We start from the raw sequence: 21,190 nt of genomic DNA, 5'->3' as shown, positions 1-21,190 counted from the left end.
TAAAGTTGGAAGATAATACACTCTACCTGGCATTTTGGACAACCATGACTTGTCTGCATATCCAGAATTTACAGAGTTAGGAACACAGAGGAAGCAGTGTAAGAGAAAATGAGAACAGAGATGAAAGAAAACATGAATAATGGGTAGTTTCTAATATCAGAATCAAAGGAAATAGAGGCATTAGGAAGAATAAGAAGTCTAGCATGGACTGAACTACAAATAAAAGTTATTCAGTAGCAACCCAAGTTTCTACTTTCAGAAAAAAATTTGGGACTTTTAAGAAGTTCTTCGTTTTCATTATTCTCTAAAGGCCCAAGTTACATGCAAAACTGTAGCAGCAGCTTGTTTTAATATAATAAACCCAAACAAAACTAAAATCCAATTCTTCATAATTTGGCAACAAGTTTAAACTGATACTTTATAGGGTGAACATGCCTTTAGTTCAAAGTCTTATTTCTATATCAGTGAATGTACCTGCAAAATTCCCACTAAGATTGATTTGACAAGCATTTTACAAAAGCCTTAGGTGCATTTAAAAACCTCTCAAGCTTTAGCACCTGTTCCCCTTACGTTCAGTAATAGTTTTGGGCCCAGTGCTACTGAACAATATTGAATACTGCATATCTGGAATTAGCAAGCCACAAAAGAAAATGTGTGGCTTTATTTGTACCACTCGTGTATTTAGTGGTGCTTGACTATACACCAAATGCTGAACTGTGACCTGAACATCCACTTTCCTGTTACTTTGAGCAGAACAGAAATACAGATTTTTATTTGCATTGCTCTAGCCTAAGAGTCTTTTAGTATTGGTATGATTACACAAGCAGGAATTTGTCTTTGCAAGATACAGTCTGATCCATAAGCTTAATTTTAGATATATCTATTGTGTCATTGAAGACAGCAGGACTATTATAACCATGTATTACATATCCTTATATATTCTCCATATACATATGACATTCTGTAACATTAGGCTAAAAAATTGCATATAGTATTGCTGATACAGAAACATATCTTTTAATAGAAGTACTAATGAGCTATTTGTAATTACAGAGTCAAAGACATCAATGATCTGTGAAAAAGTGATTAGTGACTTGTAGAGTCATTAGATACAAAATTAGTGATATTTCTAAAACCATATCTTCACTCTTAAAAAAAACCCCATAAAACTCATATGGAGAGATTTTTTCTGACCAGTATTTCTTGGCTTTTGTATTATACTGCAGCCTTAAATTTATCTCAGGTACTTTAATTCTGCCTGTTTGCAAATCTATCCTAAATTCAGATTGTCTTGAGCTGAAGCAACCATTCCATGCTAAACTTAACATGCAGCTTTCTAGATTACAGAAAGTATTGCATCTATTTAGTGCATTTCCATTGAGTCTGTTGTTATATTAAATACCTTTACATGTATTATAATTTTTAAAAGGAAACACGAAAAAAAGAAAAGTGAATCTACAGGAATGATTATAAAGTTCCTAAGGTCACTACCAAAGTATGTACATTGTCCTGGGAATAGGATCTGACTCTGTTAAAAATCTACCATTTTTCCTGGTGTTGCACCTGGATTTTCTATAGCAATAACTCTTAGTTCTATTTAATAATGAAAAGTAGCAAAGCTAAACTAAAAGGAAGTTCAGGTTAAAATTTGTCCTACACTTACCCTCTCCCTGGAAGAAGATAAACTTTAACAAAGGGGTCCGAATAGCCATTGTTGTCTCTGGGAGCAAGGTTTCTTGCCTGAAGGATGTGGATGATAAGGTTGCCAAGGTGTTTGTCATAGTTGATTTGAAGCTAGTGAATACATTAAAACATGGTAGGATTATTTGTTACTTTTACTTTCTAAGTGATTCAATATCTCCTAAACCCTTTGAATAAAATGAGCTTTAGACCTCTATGTCCTCTGGAAATGAACACATTTTAGAAGTTTCTGTCTCTCTCTTGACTAGAATGAGATGCTAGATCATCACACTGGACCTTGAAAAAGAAAAAAGGGAAACACCCATATTGATCTATTCCAATCAAGAAAAAGGAAAGGAAATTTGAACCCTTGATATTATTCTGAACAATAGCCAGTTTATTGAGTGATAATTACTCACATCCTATCTACCTGGAGGCCAAGTCTGACAAGGATGCTATAACACTGTGGAAAGACACTTAGTACTAATATAGAAGAGAGGGGTTAATCAAAGAGCAAAAAACCCCCAGATATCTGTGGTAAATTAGGCTTCATTCTGCTGTTCTCTGTTCCAATGTTTTAAAAGGCTAAAGTCAATTTACATAAGGGATAACCATAAACTTGGCATGGCATGGAAATAAATACACTGCACTATAAGAAACCCACAGCGATTCTTGCTTCAATGTAAACAGACTTGAAATTACTAAAGAAAAGCACAATAAGTGGTGAAATATTAAGGATTAGGATGAATTTCACTATCCTTTTAGTCCTTTTCGGAACAGCAGCATTTTCCATTCTTCTGGTTGTACTTCACAAGCCAACATTAAAGACGGGTGCAAAAATCAAGCACTGTCTTACATTAGTGACATTTTAAGGGATTGGAGCTGAATAAGAAATCAGTTGATGGAGATGGTTTTCTGCAAACTTATTCCACAGTAAAACACAGCCAGTATCAACAATTTACACAGCAAAAATGACATATTTACCTGTATTTCTCCAGTGATTGGATGGGAAGCAGACTTTGTAGTTTCTGTAGGCTGCCAGATTAAAAACACATAGATTTTCAAAGTTAACTTTTTTAAGAGGTGTGGTTTATACTGCTGTATTGCCATAAATTTTTAAAAACTGTCTCCAGCTGTTATAGTCAAAACTAATGGTTATGTATTTCAACAGCACTTAAAGTCCAGCCCAGCCATTTTGATCAGCGTTTATGCAGGTACAGAATCAAACAACTTGAACACCAAATCTTTACAGTCTGAGCAGACTGGTCACACAAGGAGGCACAGGGAGAAAAAAACATATAGCATTAACCCTGTCTAACAAACATGAATGCTGCCAAGAGAAAGAAAAGACTGTGTCAAGTAAAACACAGCTATATATTTCTGTCAATATGAGAAAGGCAGAGAGAGGCAAAAGTTACTCAAATTTAAACTGAGTTTAGGTGAAAGTGGGTAGAAAGAGTGGAAATAATGGTACTAAAACTAGGTGATGTGTATAAGTGGATTACACAATTGTAAGCCATCTCATATAATGTCTTTTGCTTTATTCTGTGTTTTCTGATAATCAGTTCAAGCTACGACACTTCTTCAAATTCCTCCCCACACTTTCTGTGACACAAAAATTAAATTTTCTGCCCTTGCTTTCCTCTGTTCTTTATCATTAAACTTTTCTAGGTTTTTGATAAAAAGCAATAAAATCCTTAATGTTCCTCTCTGCCCTTTTTCTTTTCTCCTGTTTGGCGGTAGAAAATAATATCACCACTTGATTAGAATCCTGGACTCACAAGAATATGCTGTTCTGTTAAATGCTGGTGGCCTTGAGCCACTCTGGACCAACCTCTATCTGCAAGCCATCAGTCAAGCAAGAAAGCTCTGTTTCAGTAGTAGGATTTGAATATTTCTTGCATTCTCTCCATATATGCTTTCTTGGTTGATGCAGCAGAAAATAGAGGACAAAAACAAGGAGAAACTTACTGTTCTCTGGAGACTGGTCTGGAAGCAGTCTTTTTCTATTCCTCCAGATGTGAGCAGGTGCCTGACATTATTCCATGTAATTTATATTTCTATCACTTTCTCAGAAGAGTAAAACCCATCTGCCTCTTCAAGCATCATTGTGCTGCCCTACACTCCAGGAAAACCCTTAGAGGCTTTCTTAGGCTGTTGGACATCAACTGCTTTAAATTAGGCAATGAAGTGCCCACATCTCCTGCACCACAGCATGAAGGTAAGGTGATGCACTACCCTTTTCAGGTTTATGCTGAAGAAACATCCTCTCAATCAGTCAGATCTACACACCAGAACTATCCAGAAAAATCCCACCTAAACACTATCACAATAAAAACACAGGAGAAAAATAGCACAAATCTGCCTGCTATATGCATGTATTTCTTGTGTTGTCTTGTGTTTCTTTATTATTGTTTGGTTTACTGCTTTACCTTGCCTTCCAGATGTGCTTCTTTATGAGCACAAGCCTTAACAGAAAAAACACCCAAAACTAAACCAAACTTGATTTTTCTGTAAATGCATTTGCATCCAAAAAATAATTCTCATGAAAAATTTTATAACCAGCTTTTCTTGGTACCTGATAATGCTTTTAAAGAAGCTTAATCCATCCAAAAGCTAAAATAAGTCATCTAATAATCTATAAAATGCTCTGAATCTGAAATGAAATTTTAGGTTGATAAAAAAGTACTCCTAGAACTTTTTAGGTCCTTGACAGACTATTCAGAGAGTGAAGTTTACTCCTTTTGCCAAAGACAGGGAGCTACCTGAGCATCATGCAATCTTTCAAAGTAGGACATAAAAGGCTTATATTTCTCATACTTTACCTCTACAAATAGATTTTATTATACTTAATAGTTCTGACCTCAGGCTGTACTAGCACTGACAATATTGACAACACCAAAAATAACATGAAGCTAGCTGTGCTGTGGCTACAAAATCACTGCCAGGTAGTCTAAATGTTCTCATTTTTCATGAGTTGGAATAGCAAGAATAATGAGTTTGTTCACTCCAAATGTCATGTTATACAGAATGTATTAGTATGGATAATGTAGGAGGAGTTCACAGAGAAGGGAATGGGCATGATGAATTTGTATTGAGACTTCCAAAGGTGGTTAAGGTGGAGTTTGTAAAGTGGAGTCTGTAAAAATAAATGTGCACTTTATATTTCTATATCATTGTTGAATCTCTGCATCATTTACAAGACTGTGATTCAATGTATTAAATACTTTGTTTTCTCTGATGTCAGTGGATCTAAAACTGATCATGAAGAATTACCCATATATTTTAAAGAAACATGGATAATTTAGGCTGAAAGAGACCTCTCAAGGCCATCTGGTCTAATCCCCAGCTCAGAGCTGGGCCAACTTTGAAGCTGGTTCCATACTGAGAAGCAGAGATTCAAATAAGTATCTTTCTTTATCACAGCTTCAGTGAGGATTCATTTGCAAAGAGGGAAAAGTATTTCACAGGTGATTTTTTTAGGAGCTAAAGGATCTGAGGATTTAGAAAAAAAAGCAATCCATTCTTCATATTAAACGTTTCTATAGGTCATTTATATCCTGGATGTAATCTGCACCACAGAATGATCACATGTTTACACTACAAAAGAAACAGGTCTGCATGAGATATTGTCAGCTCAAGGCTTCCAAAGCTGTGTGATGGCTATTCTAATTTCAGTCTTATTTCTTTTGATACTCCCTGCACGCACTCACAGACCCCGTGTAAGAGATGGTGCTTTGTAATGCCATCACACCTGCTCAAGCAGGTTGTCACGGCCATGAGGTGAAACTTGTTAAGGCCAGGCTTTGATGCTATGCACTATCACTTCCTGTAGTAACATTAAATATGAGAAAATTTGCACTGCAGAACATGACAGAGACTACTACAATATTTCTAGAGTGCATATTCTGTACAAAAAGCTTAAAAAAATTGCTAAAAATAAAAACTGTTGCAAAAACAAAATCTAGGCAGTTTGGATATTTATTCTGTCACGATACTTTGGCAGGGCTGCAGCCTGCCTAGAAATGCTGTCAGCCCAAGGCAAAGAGCAGTTCCAGAAAGGATGAGCTTTCTCTTCTAACAGAGCTCGACACCATTATAAACTTGGCCTGCAATCAATGAACAGAAACTATACAAGTCAACAGGAGCTATGTTTGTTATGAAAGAAATGCCTTTCAACATGATTTTCAGAAATAAGCAAAGAATATTTTAAATATTTACCTGACTAGTTCTGACTTTTGCATCTCCTACATAAAGGCATTAGTTCTAATAATTTTTTGTTTCATCTTTATAAGCCTCCAGCTGATTCTTTTCATAAAAGAATCCTAAATCCTTTGTGAAGCAGGAAATTAAATTTATGCATCTAACTTTAGGTGATCTACTACGGTGCCAAAGCTGGGAACCCAGTCTCCTCATGTGGACAGAGAGGGGCACCTCTCCAGGATACACTGCACAGCAAAGATTTATAGATCTCCATACACTGTGAATTTAGGAGTGTGATTCATCTCACCAAATGAAAGGGGTTTCAGTGTAGATGGTGGCATGTGCACTAAGAGCCCTGCTCTCTGCATGCAGTGCCTGCACTGTAATGGCAGGTTTCACCCCGTGTCATGAACTGTACTTCAGAAAAGTATTATTCTCAGTGGCAAAAATCATGCACATAGCAAACTAGTTCATATATAAATGTGTACAATATCCAAAGTATGCTGTAGTGAATCTAACTATTGACCTATGGACTAAGCAATTCTGCCAGATCCCTGAAGTTAGGCCCAGTAAATATTGGCATATGGATTTAACTTGTGCATCACAGACCTGAATTAGTTTGTAGAAAGTCTATGGGCATTGTGGCAAGACAGAATTACTATCCAAACCAAACTGATCAATAAATATCTTACCAGTTTGTACTAAATTTCTGGATGAAAATGATTTTTGTGTTTCCTCTCACATGAAAGTTATGTTGGCATATGGAAGAGCTGTCTGAAATGAGCAGGCACCATTTGCTGGTTCTGTTTTGTGCAGTACCTAACTCATGCATTCACATCACAGGCATAGTTCCAACAGCACAAAAATACAAACACAACTCTAACACAGTAGGAACCTGACAGTCCCAAAAAGGAATAAAGGTGCAGAGTAATAAATGTTTAGAAAGCACTTTGCAATGTGAAGCATTGTAAGTGTGTGAGAAGCTGGATATTCAGGACAGCAAGCAGCACTCTCGCAAATTGCTTCAGGAAATGCAGTCTTCACAGCATTGATTTATTGATTTTCACTTTTTTGACACAAAATGCAAAAATGTGACAGATTACTTTATGCTCTAGTTTTCAGTTTCAACTGCGAAAAGATGCTACTAAATTCCCACTCTTCCCTTTTCAGGTGTGTGGATGCACAAAGAGAAAGAACTTCAGCTGAGGAATGGACAGGATGTAGCAGAGAAAATAAGAAATTATGCTTGGCAAGTTCACAGGAATTAGCTAGTGACAAAACACATTTTAATGGTAAATTTTGTTTTCAGTCTTTCCTAGGCTTTCAGAGACTTACTTACTATTGCTATGATTATTCAAACCTTGTAGCACTTTAAGCAGTAGTTTAGTATAGAGAGGGAAATTATGGTTTTAGTACTAACAGCTTCTTTAGTGGAAATAGTACCTCATCACCATGTAGGAGGCACTTAAAAAGCAAGAGTAACAAAGGCTGGAAAGGGCAGTTATTTTGTTTAAAAAAAATAATATTAAGTTCAAAAATATATTTTCAGAGAAGAACCAATCTCTTACAACCTTGGAAAAAATCACATAATCTTTCCTTGTGTCCAAATTCAACATCTTAACAGTAATATTCATCGTTATCCATGAAATGGGTTTGCCAAGATGTGCTGTGATTCCTTGCCACACTAAAGAAGGTAAACAGGCAGTCTCTTCCTGTCATCAAAATGTTCTTGCTCCATAACTTGGGAGTTTCTTACCTTGCTGCTGTGCCGTTTTTTGCTCACTGAGGGAGAACCAGGCTGACCAGGGCTAGGAACAGCACTGGAGGTGGCAGAAGTGGTTCCAGAGTGGACATGAGATCCCTTTTCCACTCCTGAAGAAGCAACCAGAGGTGACTGCTGTAGAGAAACCTTTTGGAGCTCTGCAGCCAGTTGCTTGGGATCAACCCCTGGGGACTTCGCTTTATCTACTGGATTAAAGTAAGAGAGCTTTGTATTGATAACTGCCAGCACATCCAAATCCATCTTGCCATGGTACAGGGACAGCATAAGAATCTTTACAAATTATCATGTCATCTGCCTGCATACTTTGAAGATGCAAAAGGCATCCTATAAAAAATAGACATCCCTCCCACAATATTGACATCCCAATTCCAATCTTTCTGTGCTAGTGCTACTTACCAGCGCTCCTTATCTAAAAAGCTTTCTGAGAAGGTACCTCTAGGTGAAGAAAAACAGGCTTTGTGGATCATGTTGAATCAAACTGGAGCAAATTACAGTTTTAAAGACTGGCCTGTGCTATCATTCATTGTTTGAAACTGGTCCGGTTTTACCAAGTATCTGAACTTTCTTGTGAAAGTTTAAATCTCATTTTAATTTTTTTTTTTTTTAATCAGCTGGACATTGAACAGAACTGCTCCTGAGATAATTTATACAAAAATAAAGAGAAAAATCCTCAAAACTTTAGGACCACAAATTAATCAAAGAAGAAAAAATGTAAACAAATGAAGGCTAAAAGCCCTGATTCATCTTTCCTTATTACTCACACCTGTGTGAGGCATCTGTGGCAGGAGTCTGATTGCCCTCCCTGCTGCCCAGGAATGAGTGGGAGCAATTTACCCTTTGGAGATAGCAATTTCTATTTAACACAGAAAAATGTCAAGTAAGTTTCATATATGCTAGATGGAATAGAGTTAAAAGGATACTAGGCACAGCTTGATTCCCAGGTTCTCAGAAGTATGAGAGGTTTAAAACAAGACTTTATCCTTATCCTGCCTGCTTGGCTCTAATACGTTTTTCCTTCAAGAAAATGGAGATTTTTCCTTTCTAAAGCACCAACAGTCTGCCAAACCTCAGAGGTAATGGTAAGAAAGACTTGACAGCCAGAGAAACTCTACAGTTGTTCCAACTGTAGAAACTTAGAAACTTAGAAACTTAGAAACCACAAGATTTCCAGACTAGGAGGAAGCATGCCTGCAAGAATGGAGCAATTTTCTCTTACTTCTGTTCCTTCTCATTTTTAGTTTTCTTCATTAATAAAAAAGTTGTTTATCCTAGTTTTTGTCCTTTCCAAAACTGATTTCAGTATCTCTGAATGCTTTTGGCGGTTTTGATTGGCTCACAAATTAAAAAATTGTGGGTAGCTCAGCTTCAAAGCTCTGTCAGACTTAGTCTTTGCTTTCAATTATTATCAATAACATCAATTTTCAACGGAAGGTAGCTTGATGGTAAGTATATTAATAGCTAGGAATTTTTATGTGGTCAGAAAATTGAGGATTCAGTCCAGATAATTTCGATAGTGATTGATGAAAGAGCTGCCACAAAACCATGGAACTCAGAATGGACCCATGAAATGGTGAGTGAAGCAATCTTTTAATCTGCATTACTAGGTAAAATTGTGGATGTTGATTCAAAGTTAGATTAGATATGACTGATACAGTGACTGAAGCCTGCAGTTGTGGTATTGATTGAACAGCAGGAAATCTACCCAAAAGCACTGCCATCTTAGAACCTGCATAACAAAACTGACTCCTTGCTATTGCATCCCTATATCCAGTAAATACTGGTTTTGTATCACTTATAGCAGGCCACAAACCTTGTATTAAGCTAACAGGTATTTTCATCAAGGTCTTTTCCAACACTGACAATTCTGTGGTTCTACAAACACAGGCCTTAGGACTTGTGTGTTCTTTGGACTTTCTGCAGTTTGCTGGGAGCTTTGTTTTAGCCTGTCTGGCTGCAACAGCAATTGTCTAATGACTGGAGAGCTATGACCTTAATTTGTCTGAGTTACACTTCACCTTGTATAGTGGTGTGGTATAGTGCCCATTCTTAATTATTTTGATACAGAAAGGCACAGCTGTAATTGCACTGTGCAGACTGAAGTATTTATGACTCCAGATTAATAATGCAGTTTATAGGAGCAGAGGCCTGAGGTGACAGCAGAGTGCTGCAAGGTTTGGACACAGGATGGCAGCTGAGGCCCCAGGGACACCAGCAACTCACTGGCCAGTTACTGACACAGGTGCAAACCCAGGGACTGGGCAAAGTAAACTTTAGGGGCAACAGAGGGAAGAAGGACAACAATATATCACTTGTAAAGTTTACAGTACCCAGCACCCACAGGTACTTTTCCTCTGGGCAGCTTTCACTCTGCACCCAGCCTGTAGGGCTGCCTGGGGTTCTTGTGACCCAGGCGTAGGACCTGACATTTTGCCTTGATGAATCACATGCAGTTGGCCTTGGCCCATCAATCCAGCCTGTCCAGATTCCTCTGCAGAGCCTTCCTACCCTCCAACAGATCAACACTCCTGCCCAAATTGGTGTTGTCTGCAAATTCATTAAAGGTGCACTTGATCCCCCCATCTTGCCTTTTTATATAAGGCGTGGTCCCCTTTCTACCCATGGCAATATTTGGGATGTAACACCAGAGCTTGCAATGCTAACATACCAGCTTATATCACACCCAATTTCAGTTGCTACCTAGTCCTACAATATCAAAGCATCATCTTGTCTCTCACCTGTCCTTATTGGCTCATGCAGCTCCAGGTGCTGGGGATTCTCAGAGTCCGAGAGCATGTTCAGGTCCCTAAAGAAAGCAATAAGAAGCCTGAGACAAAAGAAACTCTTTCCTCATACCCTCATTATTATATTAAGTAGGTAAATGAATAGTGGTTCATGACAGAAAGCAGCTCCCAAGCATGGTCCCTTCTTAGCTGATATATATTTGCAATGCTGTTAAAGAGCTGAGAAGAAAAGCTTCTTTTAAGGTGAAATCTTTAATGGATTTAATGCAAGTATGCATTTCTCATGATGCTTAAATGAATTTCATCTAAGAGATACAGTTTTCACTAAAAGTCTAGTTATTACTAAATTACCTTCTTTTTCTAACACTGGTAAATTCAGTGAACTCTAAGTTTGTCAATGAGAGGAGATTGTGGCCTGAAAATGGAGTTATCATTGTTTATAAAAGCATAATTACTGGCATCTGATTCAGTTTATCTCTCCCTCTGACTTTAAGAGAAAAACAGAACAAACAGATCTCCCACATCCACAGTGAACTCTTGCTTATTATTACATTGATGCTTTGTGCTAACAAAGGTTCCACCTTAACAACCGTAAATTAAAATAAAAAAATTAAAAAAAAGCCATGAAAAGCCAAAAAGAAATGGAAACAGAAAGATGGGGAAAAACTCACAGTCTTACACATATTTCTGCTTCCCCACTCTGCTGAATAGTGCTCTGGACCTCTTCATAAGTTTTCCCAGTCAAGGGGATGCCATTCCATTCCAGCACTTGCATTCCTAAGAAGGCAAAACAGCAAGAGGTCAAGGGCTCAGATTTTGACATAGGCATCAGCTATATCTTTCTTGCCTTCCTTTTACAAGACAATTTGATGTGACGTTCAGTGAATGTTGGTTAAATGACACAAGACATTAGCAAAGCCCTTTCACTTCACACAGATTAGACTGCTGAATGTTATTGTCCCTTCAGCTATAATTTACCTGCTGAAACATCACAGGAGATTATTCTCTTTGATTCAAAGTATACATGCACTCTCCACAGTCTGTATTGCATGATATTGAAAAATTTTTCCAATATCAAAAACATGCACACCTACCAGCATAGCAATAAACCAAAACATTCTATATATCAGACATTTCCTGGCCAGCCATGGTCTTGGAAGATAACTGTTTCTTACAGTGACAAATTGCTGTTAAGAAGCTGAGCCTCAAAATGGAATTAATTTGCGAATGTGATTAGATAATTCAAATACATTTTCTTTACTTTGTCACTTACAAAAATACAAAAAAGTGAAGGCTGTTGGACTAACTGATTTTAATGAAAAAAATGTGCCTCCGCATTTCAAACATCAGCGTGGTAATATTCAGGTTGAAATTTTTCTTCCATATCTTTTCTCATAAAAAATTGATGAAACAGATGAACATACTTCATTGTGGAGGACATAAACAGAACTATAATAATTAGGCTGAAAAATACTGAATACTGAACTAATCTGCTGTGTCTTCCAAGTGTCCCAGGACTGAGTCAGGAGTCTCAGTACAGTTCAGTGTATCTGTATAAGGAAGTTTTATGCTCAGTATTTGTAGAGTCAGTCCCTCTATAAATCATGTGAGGTATATTCTGATGAGAAATCTCTTGGTTAAGGTGAAATGCTTACACAAAGCAAACTCTAGATTCATATCTGGGTCTTACAGATCTGAGGTTCTGAGAAATGGGTTCATATCTTGAATTAATTAGTCATAAGGATGACTCCAAACAGATTAACTTCTCACTGATGAACAAATGTCAAAATCCAAGCCTCTGGCTGTAGTGGGAAAAAATTGCTTAATGGGACAAGATACTGAATTCTTTATAGTCCACTAAAAGCAATGCATTACAAAATGTCTGAAACCATATCACTCACACAGCAAAGAAAACCACAAACACTTAGCTTGCTACCACTTACACAGATAAAACCAAGTCTTCACCTGGGTCATATTTTAATGTCAAAATCCTGTGCTGTTGCATATAACAAATGGGAAAAATAATAAAGAAAAATGTGGAGATAAACTCATAGAAAAGCATGATGCTAAATAAAATATAATGAAAATTTTTCATGGAATAAAACAGATTAAATTATTTGACAATGAAAGACTATGAGAAATAAATATACAAATTTATATTCCCAAATTTTCCATAGGATTCCATGAATTAGGAGTTGAAATATCAGAATTACTCATAACTGTTGTCAGCCAGAATTTATCATTTTGTTTGTAGAAGTTTACAGAAAAACAAACTATGCAGAATGACTAAAAAGTGATGCTCAGAAGCCAGTAAAGCCAGCTGCCTAATGTCAAAATAGATTTGAATTTTCCTAAAATTTAGCCCCTTTCATTTACCAGTCATGATTCAAAAACATGCTTTTGCTTGTTAAAGCAGATCTGATTTTAAGCTCAGTTCCTCTGGAATAAAGCAACAGTAATTAGGAGCAAATTCATTTCCCCCTGATTTTCAGTCATACAAATATAACAGCATGGGCTTGGCCTATAGGCTTCTAGAAAGGAAGGAACTGAAGTTATTTTTGGTTTTTTTCAATGTGTGCCCTCGTAATGGTAATCATGGCATAGGATGTTATGTATGACAGTATGAACCTCATGATTAAGACAAGAAAAACGACCACTTCGACTTGTATTGAGAAGGAACAAGAAAAAAAGTTTATATATTTAGATATTTGAGAGAGCATCCTTCTATTAAAAAAAAAAAAAAAAAAAGCTTTATTGACAAAATACTGTGAGCTCCTGTCCTGGGTTTATCACATATCACATCCTGCTTCCATGGCTTCAGAAGAAAATTCACCAAGGGACCAGTAAGGCCATCATCAACAAGTCACATAAATTAAAAAGACTAGCAGGAAGAGCTTAGCTGAGTACCACTGCAGTGCCAGGATTTGGAAACAAAGTCTGATTTCCACTGGTGAAAGTTTCGACAGTGTGTGCAAGAGCACTGCACTTACTCACTTGGTCAGAAAGGCCACAAGCACATGAACAAAGCAACAACTTGAAAGGAAATGGAATTTCAACAGCCTTGGCTCACACAGAGATCCATTTAACCTGTCAATATAGGGGTATTTTCTTTTTATTGTGTGCCTTGTGGATCCATGAATGTTTAAAATCAAGCAATTTAAACAGGACTTAAATGATCAGACTGAAAGCCCTGGGGTTTAAGAAAAAAAAATGTAGGCAAGAAGCTGATTCCTCTTTTTTCAACATGTAACTGCTATACACATTTTGTTTAAAAAAAAAAAAAAAAGGTAATGTTGCAAATAAAATCTTCAGAAGAAATGCAAGTCTAATTAACAAGAGGGAAAAAAAATTATTGAGAGATCACAAGACACTTGTGATAATTTTTTTTTTCCTAAAACCAATCACATTCTCCCACTGGTTGTCAGGCCATGATAATCACATTTCCAAAAGTTTCTAGCTTCAAATAACCAGTTTAGTGGGAAAAAACAAAAAAAAAACCCAGGGAGATGAGAAAACTTGCATTGCTCCATGGCAACTCTGCTGACTGAGGAAGTAATTACCCTGATAATCAAATACATAATTTCTTCGATCATCTTTCTTTTATTATTATTTTATTGGGTGAGCAACAGCTTATTTATAGCAATATCAGCTCCCACAATCTCAATAAATATATCCTTCACTCCATCACCCAGGTGATAAAGCTGTACTGTTTAACTGAATGTGGTTGTATATGTAACATTCCTATTGACAAAACAGCACAAAACAAATTATTAAATATGCAGATAGAATAGGTCTTTGCATTAGAGTTGCTGTCAACTGGAAGGCACAATATTTATCTCAGTTTTCACCCATCTTACATGATTTCTGATATTTTCACTCCTCTTCAGACTCATCTTTCAGACATAAGCTAGCTGCATGATTAAAGTTGAAACTGAAAGGAAACTGAAAATCATCCAAGGATTTGATTTTTCTAAATATGAGTCTTGACACAGTTGATTCAAATACAGAAATACTAAACCAAACCACTGAACATCTCGAATTTTATTCCCCTTTGTAACATAATGTTAACCATAAAGTTAATCTCAGTCACTTTGAATACACTATTATACTGCAGCCTCCCTTATTCAGTATACCCAAGGCACCTAAGTGGAAAAACTGTTATTTGCTGTGTCACTAAGAGTTTGTAATTATTTCCAACTATACTTGTGTATAAAACCTATTATTTTTCCATTTTTTTTAGAGTCTCAGAATTGCTGTCCTACTGGAATTTAAAAATATCTACATATTGCAATCTTGGAGTAGAGCCTCCGATTTTGGTTTCACCACAGTTATACCCACAGATAGCTGAGGTTCTTCTGCTTCTTCATGGTTCGTATTTTTTATTCTTATGCATAATAAACATGTCAGTTTGAATTGCATTTTTCAATGATCTAACGCTCACAGAGGAAAATGAAATTGGTCTCTAGACTAACAACTTCAATCAGTAAAATGTGAATATTAGTATCTTTCTATATCATATAAGAATTAAAATTCAGCAACATTACTTTGAAATCCCAGAAAGTGCTATAAAAGTTAAATGTGCACTCAGAACAAGGAGAAACAATATAAACTTGCAGTCTGACATTCAGCACTAAATTACTTTATCATCTATGCTCTCCAGTTATTTTTCTTTTATTTCTAAACCTTTTTGATTGTTCAAAATAGGTCGATGAAAGTCAATGAGTTAATATATTTCCCCAAACTGCCAGGCATGAATCACACCAAAACTCATTATTTTTTGTAGACACCTTAACTTCCTCTCCTATTCATCATTCACACTCAGGCTGAATATTTTCCACTTATTGCAATAATTATTATATAGACAACATACATGATTCTTAAAAATGGATATATTGTTCATCGAGTGGAAATGATATAATGTACCCTCCTATGCCTCATGGCTGCTACACTACTATAAAATGGCATTTATAAAAGTACAGCCAGAGCAAATCAATCTTGTATTTGAGGTGTACTTGGCATTCTGTTGGCAGCCCACCACTGCCTTCAGATTTATATATGTGGGCACATGATTCTATAGGTTACCCTTCAGTCTGAACTATGCTAGAGCAACAAGTGATGATCTGCTTGTATTTGTGTGACCTAATTGAAGTTCTTGGCAAATTAAATTAAGCTTACAGTTACCGTTTATGAAAATACATATGATATAAATGGCAAGTTTATAGTGCTTTCACCATTACTATATCCTCAAAGATTAGTTTACATCAGTTGCAGACAGATGATCAGTTATACTATGCTGAACAAAATGTTGCAGTGCATTGTAATTATTCAGTGTTTGAGAAAAATAAACCGTTTTTTGCAGCATAGTGTTCACTGAAGCTATAGAGCAAAGTGTATTTACTTTGTTTTCAGTAACATCATATAAGAGATTATAATGATCTTGCCAGTGAAATGAGCTTCCTGTAAAATGCTGTAATTGAGCTGAAAGTCTTAAACATTTCATTATTAGGCTGTGTTCACAAAACCCCCTCTACTTTTAAATGCAGTTTACTATGAATTCATATTTTTAAAAAAATCATGCAATAGTATATGGTAGAATGAAAAAAGTCTGTTCATTCCAAGTGACCTTGAGATTCACCTAAAGTGAATCCAGCTCAGTGAACAAAGAAGCTGCAGGAATTTCTCTTTGCTGTCTCCTTCATGAATGGTAAATAACTACAACCATTATTTTCATGAGAGTTTAATGCCAGATATGAATTTAGACTACTATGTCCCTGCCTGCAGTCTATATTTATATTTGTGTATTCAGAATTCAGTGAGGTTTTTTTCAATTTCCCTTTTTAAGGAATAATTTATTCTTCTTTACACAAATGCAGTTCTGTTAGTCTAACTTCTCTTACAGTTACATCTGTAAATGGAGTGATATTTGGGTTTGAAATTTTCCTTTGCAGGGGCAAGAATCACAAGACATGAGGTGCAAACAAACAGTTCGTGTGGAAGTTACAGTGTATGTCTGAAGAGTCACTTTCTCTTTATTAGTTAGCTTCTGTTCTGCCTAAGAATATGAATTATGACAGCTAACATGTCAAACAAAGTCTATATAAAGGCTGTTCATTTGTCATCACAACACCTCTCTCAAAGATTTTTCAATAGTCTTGGGAGTCTGAGGGTACTTGTTTTGTTCTGCCTACAGAAGAGGTGACTGAGAGGAGCAATTATCATGGTCTATCACTTCCTCACAAGGGAAGTAGAGGGGCACGTACTGATATCTTCTCTCTGGTGACCAGTGATAGGACTCGAGGGAATGGCATGAAGCTCTGTCAGGGGAGGTTAGGTTGGATATTAGGAAAAGGAACAGGGTCCTCGTGGAAGTGGTCACAGCACCAAGATTTCCAGGAGCACCTGGACAAGGCTCTCAGGCACATGTGATTCTTTGGACTGCCCTGTACAGGGGCAAGCACTGGGCTCGATGATCCTTCTGGGTCCCTTCCAGCTCAGCATATTCTACGATTATATTCTATGATTCTATGAATGAAATATGAGTGGGAATTTATGTATGTAGGACTCCCAGAAGAACTGTGCTGGAAGAAAAGAGTGATTCATGGCACATAGGTTAGCATGTCATCAAGATCCTAACTCATTAAAATGTGGTTTCTCAGGACATTTGCTCAGTAAGGAAAGGTAGCTTAAGAAAGACAAGGCAGAACCATACTTTAGCAAAACCCTGATTAAATCAAAGTGTAGCCTGAAACCATAAAAAGACTGGCAGGAAGATAAAGAACAGGACAGACCCCTGAGATAAGGAAAAAAGGACAGAGAGTAACCCAGAAACATTTTCCAGTGACTCACAGGGATGAGGTAGAGAAACAAAAGATAACTATCAGCTTCTGAAAGTGTGCAAAAAGCACATCTCTAAGACCATCACACAGTCATCAACTTACAAAGCCAGAGGGTGGGAAGTAGACTCATGGGTTGGCATTCCTTGCTCTCTGGACATTCCACTTGCATATACACATCCTGGGGCTTGGGAGAGAATGGGTATATTTGGAAAGTACAACAGAGAAAGAACTAATGCCAAAGAAAAGTTGCTCTTTTACTCCCAACATGCTGACTCTCTTGGGGCTTCTTGAAAAGGCTCTCCTCACACAGATCTGGGGGTCAAACCCTTGCTTGATGAAATCCTGGCTGGTCTCCAGCAATGTCACCACTAAGGGACTACAGCGGCCAATTCAGAAAAGAATGGAATTATTAGGATAACTTAAATACTGAAAGCGTGCTAGGAATGAGCAAAGGCCATAGCTATGCATCACATGGCAATGCTACTTAAGGTCATATAGAAACAAGAACAGAAAGTTTTTGTGACTCACAGTAAGCAAACACCACTGTTCAAGCAAAAAGGCAAGTTTTAATGAGAATGGCTGAAGACCTTAAAATGCCAGTCTGTCACTTGGAATAGACTGAGATCCTTACTTGATATGTTCTAATAGGAGTCACTCTGTCGATAATCATCCTCTGTACCCTGGGAGTAACTTTTACAGTTCTGACACTATGTGAGTACTCAAATATAAAGTAGAATTTACTCACTATTATCTCATTTGTGAGAGTCATCTAACCTGAAAACTAAGGAAAGTGAATACAAATTTCTGGCCAGTGCTACGTGGTTCTCATCTCCTGTATGTACCTATTTTTCATATAATACATATAATTCTCCTTTTAAGAAAAGTTGGTTTTTTGGGTTTTTTTTTTTTTTTTTTAATTATGCTCTTCATAATATAACGTAAGGTAAATCCATGATAATGTCTTGGAATCAACATGTTTGTGTTCTAATTCAAGTTGACCTAAATTCTTCAGTCATTTGAATGACTTTATTTCAATGAACATTTTTTATGCTTCTCTTGTAGAAGCTAACTGGATGCTTGTACAAATTCCTGATACATACGTGTCCATAGCTGTAGAAAGTATGTGGAAAAAACTTGTTTGATTATTGGCTGGTTTCAACAGACGATAATCTCAACCACAAGTGAAAATGCATAAAATATTTTTTTTTTCTTTTTCATCTAATTTTGAACAGATTTAGAACAATAAAGAAAAGAGCATGGAAAGCAGTATGTATGTCTGCAGGGAGGAACTGTCATGCACACATGCATACAGCTGCTTTGGTTTTGCTTTCTTTTGGGCTTAGAGTCAATGTACCAATTTTTGGCTGTAAAACAGTAAGAGTCTTGCCTCAGTAGTTGTCTAGGAATTTTGAGTAGTTAATGAATGAAGAGAGGCAGGTTCCTCTGAGGATGGCTCATCTCAACTGACACCTATTTGGAATGAGATGAATCACGTTCCTCAGGTAGCCTTCCCTCACTTATGGTTAGAAAAAGAGCCCATAATACAAGTTGAGGTAAGATATTTACTTTTCAGACACTTAAAAATATGTGTATTGATTCCCTCCTTTGTCATCTAAAGTGATAAATCTGTCCTAGAAACTGAAAGGGACTTTTTTTCTCTCAATTTAGCAAACAGGCAGCTGTACCTTATCAATGAGAGGAAGGAACTGAAAGATAGCAAACCTCAGCTGAAGGTGATTAATGGGGCACCATCAGAGACTGAGCTGTTAGTTCTGCTTCTGCTGCAACCAGCCAGGTGAGCAACAAAAGCACACCAATTAGTCTCTGTGCCTCAGTTTATGTGTTAAAAAGGGACAGTGGAAAGATAATGTTATTGTATTTGGGATGTCCAAGTGATAAATGCTATTAGTAAAGCTAAGTGCATCAGAACTCTTACTAACAATAGAGTTGTAGGAGACAGTACTTGTGAAATATTAAGTGTTGGGTACTAACCCCAACTTTTGTATCCCTATAATTCATTCATAACAGAACTTAGTGATAAATGATAGGATTTTTCAACTTTAAGAAGTACAGGTTCCATATGTGCTAGAAGAATGAGAGACACTCATAGTTACCTGTTAGAACTGTCATTTTGACAGAAAGTTGAAAAACTGCAGGATTTCAGTTTCCAATAATTACTTGTTCTTCCAAGTTTAGTGATAAAAGTAGGCACAAACCCCATTTTTAGGAACATCTGATTAGCGACATAAATGATAGTCAAATTTCAGTGCTGGGTTCAGAGCAAAAAAATCTTCCCTCATGGTGCTAAGGCTGCTCAACTCAGCCAAGATTGGAGATAACCAAAGTAGCCTTTTCTGGAAGCTCAAGCACTGTCTTGACACAACCTGAGTTAGGAACTATGAATCAAAAAATTCTGATCTGGTTAAATTTGGTTTGCGAGTAGATTTTATGAGTAGAATCAGAGAGATCTAACCAATCTAGGGCTGAACAGTTGTGCATGGTCGTATTTAAGCCTGCAGTTCAACTGGCTGTACTGGTTTTGAAGTGATAGAGTGATCTCTTCCCACCTCACTGCAGGGGAGTGAGAGAGAGGCTGAGTGAGGCGTAGCTGCCTACCAGGGTAAAACCACACTTATAGAACTGCAACACAAATCAGAGAAAGGAAAGTGAGCCCCTGCAATGACTGTGAGAATGGCCATACATCCCAGTGAGAATGGTCCACGATATGCAACTAAAATAGTCTTAAAAATAATAATATAAAATATTTAAATTTCATTTCAAATTAAATTATTTTAAAATCATTAATATTCTCACTACCTTAGAATAAAATTCTGCTGATGTTTACACATCTTCAACATACTTCTTACTGTCAGCTGAGTTTTTTTTATTGACATCTCTGTATACAAATTTGATCTGCAGTACTTGATCAAAGAAGTAGCATTATTCTCACAAATAAGTCCATTGTAATAAATGTAGAATTCGTGCATGACGAAATAGCATTGCAAATAAATGATGCAGGATTACACCCATAGTTTTGTCATTCTCTGTAGGGTTTTTTAAAAGAAATTTGAATGCACAATTACTATTCTGTACATGCAAGATTGGATGGTGATTATCTGGCAGCTACACACCTAATCAACTGCTATGAATACTCACAGGCATACTGATTAGCAGCAGCTGCTATTTCTTCTCATTATCTACACTAAAACAAATGATCTCTTCCCAGCCAGTCCCTGTGTATTTGTGTTTCCTACGATCACAATTAATGTTCTGAATTCACTGTGTTAGCATCAGGAAGACAAGCAAATCAAACTTATGATACTACATTCCTTTACTGATAGCTATAGTTGTAGAAATACAATTTGTGCCCCTCCGGGGAAAGCAGTTTCTTCATGGAAGAACTTGCTATTACTCCAAGCATGACAGCAACCACAAGAAGGCCCTGCAAGGCCCTGCTTGCAGATGATGGCCAGAAAAAGAGGGACAGGGCTGGCAGTTCAGGGCTCCCTTTCAAGCCTCCTGAAGGCACATAGGAGCTTTTCTGCTGAAGCAACAGAGTACCTTGAAACTCATAAAGAATAAGACAGCCGACAAGACGTGGTTTATGGTTTTGAGATAGATCAAAAGATGAGAGTTGAGTTTGATGGAACTGTGGCAGGTGCAGGTAGGAAAGGTGCTGGAAGGATGTGTCCCCTGCCTGAGTGCTCTGTGACAATGGTGTGGTGCAGGTACTCGACCCACTGTTCCTCTTGCTGCACAGCAACCAGAAACTGCTGCCCATACAGGCAACCCCTTGTCCCGTAACAACTGCAGCAATAAGCCTGTCTGCTCTGATGCTTCCACAGTCTCCACTTAGCAACTACACACCGGCCATAAGACAAACTCTGCCCCTATTTCTTCAAACTTGGGTGTTTTAGTTACACATCAAAATCATATTTAAACACCGA

At 37.1% G+C, this 21,190-nt stretch overlaps 1 protein-coding gene across 9 annotated transcripts in view; it reads right to left on the bottom strand.

The window, feature by feature from the left end:
• PCLO (piccolo presynaptic cytomatrix protein) overlaps positions 1-21,190 on the bottom strand; it is a 326,540-nt gene that overhangs the window by 74,810 nt on the left and 230,540 nt on the right. For 5 of the 9 annotated variants that reach the window (XM_039571460.1, XM_039571461.1, XM_039571465.1 and 2 more), the window contains exons 11-16: positions 11,079-11,184; positions 10,402-10,469; positions 7,640-7,851; positions 2,665-2,715; positions 1,664-1,794; positions 27-53 (exon numbers count right to left, since the gene is read on the bottom strand). In XM_039571460.1, coding sequence (XP_039427394.1) covers positions 27-53; positions 1,664-1,794; positions 2,665-2,715; positions 7,640-7,851; positions 10,402-10,469; positions 11,079-11,184 — 595 coding nt within the window. Of the gene's footprint in view, positions 1-26; positions 54-1,663; positions 1,795-2,664; positions 2,716-7,639; positions 7,852-10,401; positions 10,470-11,078; positions 11,185-21,190 lie in introns of those variants that run through there. The other 4 variants (XM_039571462.1, XM_039571464.1, XM_039571469.1 and 1 more) reach the window with 4 other exon arrangements.

This window comes from Corvus cornix, chromosome 1A (genome assembly GCF_000738735.6).
Source record: "Corvus cornix cornix isolate S_Up_H32 chromosome 1A, ASM73873v5, whole genome shotgun sequence".
In the NCBI taxonomy this organism is placed as follows: domain Eukaryota; kingdom Metazoa; phylum Chordata; class Aves; order Passeriformes; family Corvidae; genus Corvus; species Corvus cornix.
Note: the sequence above shows the minus strand (reverse complement) of the source record. Positions and strands in the feature narration are given on the sequence as shown.